At 33.4% G+C, this 6002-nt stretch overlaps 1 protein-coding gene across 1 annotated transcript in view; it reads left to right on the forward strand.

The window, feature by feature from the left end:
- Positions 1-309: 309 nt before the first annotated feature.
- The window catches only part of LOC137640516 (putative neural-cadherin 2), a 41212-nt gene continuing 35519 nt past the window's right edge, over positions 310-6002 (forward strand). The window contains exon 1 of the mRNA XM_068373041.1: positions 310-1088. Within this exon, the coding sequence (XP_068229142.1) occupies positions 641-1088 (448 nt within the window). The 5' untranslated portion in view covers positions 310-640. The remainder of the gene's footprint in view (positions 1089-6002) is intronic.

Consider the following 6002-nt stretch of genomic DNA (forward strand, 5'->3'; position numbering starts at 1 on the left):
GATTATAACTGACGATAGAATTATACAAAGTGACTCTTTGTACAGATTTCCTTGGGCTCAAGATCTCGACAGTTCTCACAGCTTGAGACACAGGGATATGAATCGAGTTAATAAGAGGAGGGATTTCGTGAACAGAAAACACATGGATAACAGGAGTGAAACTGAATTATTGCGGGAGGACAACCGGCCTAATGAATCTATCAACGGGGAATTTAGAGAATCACTTAATGATGGAAGCATTAAAAGTGATAATCAGCCACTAGGTGATAAAGATGGAAACCGTCTCCACGTAAGTCGGGGTTTGGAACAAAATTATTTAAATTTAAAGGGAAGAAAATCGGGAAGTAAAATCGTGGATATTTATGGATCTACGCTGAAAATTAAAGGATACAAGAATTTAATTCCCAGAATTCAAGGGCAACAGATAGAAAAAAGCATAATCAATGCTAAGAGAACTGAAAATAATTCTTACAATTCACGTATCAAGACACAGAGGGGAATCAAATTGCGTCATTGGGACGCAAATCGTAAATCAACGGCGCCCATAAAATCCCATGACGCATCCCATGCTGGAGCTAACATTACTTTCCGCCTGCCGTTAACCGATACAAGCCTAAACGAAAATAAGCAGAAGAGAAAGATGGCTATACGCAAGCTTCCTTCTGAAGATGAGTCACTGAATCTCAACCCGGTGGAATTAGCCAGTTCAAGAGGTGAGCGATATCCCACTTACAATTCTTCCTTGGCAGCGCATCCTTATATACCTCGAGGTACGGAAGAACACGAAGCTGATGATGGGATAACAAGTCGGGCATGGAAAGGCACAGATGAATTATCAAAATGGAACAATAAGACTCGATACTCCAGTCCGAAGACATTCCAAAGACGGGAACTTCGCCAGGAGGAAGAAATCGTCTGCAATAGAGCCAAAATGGATTACGAGGAAGGAATTAACTCGAGAATTTATGCAGGCCATGTTCATAAAGTGACGACAACTGTGACGATAATAGTGAAGGACATCAACGACAATGCGCCGATTTTCCCAGAAAACGTCATGATGGGAGAAGTTCAAGAGAATGGCCAATTTGGTAAGTAAAAGGCGGGTTTACATAGTCGAACGGTTCGTCGAACCAGGTTGTCGAACACGGTTGTCGCACCCGGTTGTCGGACCCGGTTGTCGAACCCTGTTGTCAAACCAAATTGTTAAACAAACTTGTCGTACACGGTTGTCGAACCCACTTGTCGAACACTGTTGTCGAAACCGATTGTCAAACCCTGTTGTCAAACCCACTTGTCGAACACAGTTGACGAACCCGGTTGTCGAACCTGCTTGTCAAACGGCTCGAAGAAGTGGAGTCAGCCCAAAATGCATAAGGTTTGTGGATCATGAAGCCCCACCCACAATAGTCAGCCAAGAACAGACTTTCTTCGAACCGTTTGACAAACGTGTTCGACAACCAAATACCCCGTTCACACGTTCGAACATCACTTCAAACACTTGTCTCTCGAACCACGTTCGACGAACCATTCGACCGTGTAAACCCACCTTCAAAAGAAATTTGACTTATTTTACGATTTCTGAAATCATGCCTTTTCATTGTGGTATTAGTATCCATTCGAACTGCTATCACTTAAGCAGGCAAACCCAATTAAAATTATAATGAAAAGGTTTGGTGGAATTATTCTTAAACTACCGTAATTAACTTCTTGGAAATCTTAATCTTGTTCGCCTCATTAGCATGCATTGAAAATCTTATTATTTTAGCTAGAATGCCATATTAGATTCATAATAGAAATGTTTACTAGAATTTTCATGAAGCAAGTATATAAAATCAAAAACAAATTAACTCAAATTCATTTTACTAATTGTATACACTTTAAATAATACAGTGTACAAATTCTTTTTATGGATTTCTTGATAAACATTGAACATTAAAACCCATAAAATTCTTAATTTGCTTTTCAGTCTTTCTCGCTAACAATTCTTTTCCCTTTTCTTATCTTTTTATTCATATTCAGTATACATTTGTAATTACTTTAAATTTTTACTACTTTTTTCAGCTACAAAATCTCATAAAAGAAAGGTTTAACTTTTCCAAAACAAGTGTCTTAAAACAGCGTTTCAATATTGTTGTACAGTTGGATTCATTAATTCAGATACACTTCAGTGGACGCGAAGGTGACGTCTGACAGCTGTAATCGGTAGCGGGTAAAAGAATAAACTTTTGGCAATGCTTCTTGTATACCAAAGTCGCTGAGTTTGTAGACACATGATAAAAAAATGTTTTTATTAATTTCATGAAATGTTATCCGGCGAATAATTTTTTTTTTACGTCACTTGACGAAATTGATCAAAATGCTTTTGGTCTCGTGTTTACAAGTTCAGGCGCTTTGTTTTAAAGACAGCGTTGATAGCAGTTTCTCTTTTGCTCAACACAGCGCTATCTGCTACAATTTACAGCTGTCAGATGTACCCTTGACATCCACTGAAGTGTACCGGAATTAATGGAGCCAACTGTGCGAGTAAAGGGTACTCGGATTAAACAGCCTTATTTGGACGCACGACAACTTACAGACCTAACTTATACACATATGACCATAGCTCATGCTCCCTCTCCAACCAAGCTATGACCAGGGACCACCAGACAATAGCTGTTGATTACGTAATAGATAGGATACACCATAAAACAACTATCCCAACTCAAAGGGACGGTAGGATGCAGTTTACCAATAAATTATATTATGCCATGAGCACAACAAAACCTAAGCCCCGCCGACTATTTGTTGAAAACAATATAAATAGCTTTGAAGTGAACAGATGGATAGATACAAAAGTCATGAATAAAGTAAGCAAAAGCTCCATAATAAAAATGCATGGTAGATGGTAAAAAAAAAAATAGGAATATATAAATATTCTGGGAGATAAATAAAGATATTTACAAGTATACCCCTGATGTAGGTGGAAGGTGATATGTGCTCTGAATGCAATTATTAGCCGACAGTGTGTAATTTGAAGGTATATTGGATGTGGAGAATTGAAGAGGGGTAGATGAGGGTATTGTAAGATGAACAGTTTTTAGTGCAGGGCTAAAGACTTTTGTGGAAATGACTGCTTTGAAGGTAAATGGGGATTAACAGACTAACGAATGGAAGAACGCTAGTAAGGGTAATATTATTCAGTGGCTGACCTGGATGTGTAAGGCCTACCTGGATAAGGGAAAGATTCTGAAGAAGGATGGATTGAGAGGAGTAATATAATGGTTGTACTATATAAGGTCAAAGGTGATAATGGCGAGTGTAAGAATGACAGTGCTACTAGGGGCATAACGCTACTTACGATAACCAAGGATCTAAATACATATTTAGACTTTAACGATAACCAAGGAAGTGAAGAGTAGGATTTTGAATGGAAAGTAAATGGGCTACATAAGGAAGAGATATATAGATCAAATATTAGTAATGAAATACAAATGTTGGAAGTAAACATATATAGGACTTACATGAACCCAGGAAATGCTCAAAATATAATGGATAGAATTTCAACGTGGGGGTGCTGAGATAACACGGTACAGGAGGTTATACTGCATATATATATATATATATATATATATATATATATATATAATATATATATATATATATATATATAAAATATATATATGTATTTATATATATATGAGTGTGTATGTATATATATATATATATATATATATATATATATATATATATATATATATATATATATGCGTAAAACATCACAGGGAAATGTCATACTCAGATACAAAAAAAAAAAAAAAAAAAAAAAAAAAAAAAAAAAATAAAAACAAGAAAAAACGTGTCTTCTGTTATAAATGCGACTGTTTTCTTTATTATATATATATGGAAAAGAACCACTGGTAAAATGGAAATAGAAGATGTAAGATTAAGTCCTGACTATTTTTGTGATACTTTTTCAGAGGACTGATTTATTGAACAAGGTCTCTTTACATTTTATATGGTACCATATAAAAGGTAAAGAGACCTTGTTCAATAAATCAGTCCTCTGAAGAAGTATAACGAAATTAGTCAGACTTAATCTTATACTTCCTATTTTCATTTTACCAGTGGTTCTTTTGCATATGTATATAATAAAGAAAACAGTCGCATTTATAACAGAAGACACGTAGGTCGTAATATCCCGAAAAGAGAGACACGGGCCTTAGAAGACTTCCATGAATAATGACGGATTTCCGAAATAAGGACAAACTGCATTGGTGTACTTCCATGAATAATGACGGATTTCCGAAATAAGGACAAACTGCATTGGTGTCTCACAATGGCGGCACAAGAACTCTGGATCAGAAACGCCATCTCTTTCTCCAGCCCCTTTCATTGCACTTTCCGCTTGACTCCATTTACTTTGCATTTTCTATCCGCCTCCATCCCCCTTCCTTCTTCGTTTTGATGGTTAGAAGCAAAAGAGGAGACGCCAGTTTTGCAAATTCCTGAATTGGTTTGAATTTTCTTGTTTCGCTGGATTCCTTTCATGTTAATCAAATTCTCTTTCGATTCAAAGGCATTCAACTCGTGCTCTCCTGTTCTTCCTTTTCACTCTTTTCCATTTTATTATTATTATTATTGAAATTATCAGTAATATTGATTTCATTATTTTTCCAAGTAAAAACTACTATCGAATTTCTTTAAAATTTTAATAATTGTTTTTATTAAAAGAAAAAAAGAAAGAGGTCATATAGTTGAAAAAACATATATTAGTCGGTATAAAAATGTATACGAATAATAAGATTTAAAAAATAATTTAGATAAAAAAAATAATTGGAAAAATACACAACAAATAAAGACAACAAGCCAGAACTAAATGTAAGAAGAATATATCCAATTAATTAAAAAAAAAAAAAAAGAACTTGCAGAAAATAAATGTAGGAAAAATATATCCAATTAATTGCAATAACAAACAACAGATAAATGTATGAAAAAAATATCCAAGTAATTGCAATAATAAACATCAAATAAAGACAAATAGCAGAAAATAAATGTGTAAATATAAATCCAATCAACTGCAATAATAAAAAAAAAATTAAAGGTAACTAGCAGAAAATAAATGTATGAAAATATATAAAGAAAATCATTCTCAGACATTCTTATAAGTTTCCTCAAATCATGTAACTGTGAAGAAAAATACATTTATATCTTTTCATTATAAATTCCTCCATATTAAAATTTTTTAGAGAAGTTTTTATATTTTTTTCTTTTTTATGTGCTATTTTGATTACATATTTTAGCGTGTGGATTTCACATTTCTCTGTAATTGTTTGTTTATGAATATATTTTTCATAAATTTCTGTTGTGGAAATAATATTAGTTATAAATAATTACACGATAATGCTCATTAAGAAGCAATAGTAGCTTTAGTTTTAAATTAAAATGTTTCTTTTCTTCATCATGCAGTAAGTTCATTTTATTTAATTCGATTCTCACTTTTCCTTATGCCTAGGCATCATGATTATTCCTTCACTATCTTGATTTATTTCTTTGCTTATTTCCTTTCCTCACTGGGCAATTTCTTCTTGTTGGAGCCCAGGCCTATAGGATCCTGCTTTTCCAGCTAGGGTTGTGACTTAGCTAATAATAATAATAAAAATAATAATAATAAAAATAATAATAATAATAATAATAATAATAATAATAATAATAATCCTAAGTCCATGTTATCTTACGCTATTTACTCACCCAACTCTCCTACCTTTTTTTTTTCTTTTTTAATTTTATAACAATTAATATACATTTTATATCTATCTTCCTTTCACATTTCCAGGGGCGTTATTTTTTTTCCTTCTTTAACAATCAATATACATTTTCAACACCCTTTTACATTTCATTAAACGTTCAACTCTATCTTTTTAATTATGTAATAATCGATGTGCATTTCCATCTCTAATTCTTTTATACTTCCTAAGGCGTTCAACTCTCTTATCTTTTTTCATATTTTAATCTCTCTTTCTTTT

The sequence above is a fragment of the Palaemon carinicauda genome, chromosome 5, assembly GCF_036898095.1.
Source record: "Palaemon carinicauda isolate YSFRI2023 chromosome 5, ASM3689809v2, whole genome shotgun sequence".
In the NCBI taxonomy this organism is placed as follows: domain Eukaryota; kingdom Metazoa; phylum Arthropoda; class Malacostraca; order Decapoda; family Palaemonidae; genus Palaemon; species Palaemon carinicauda.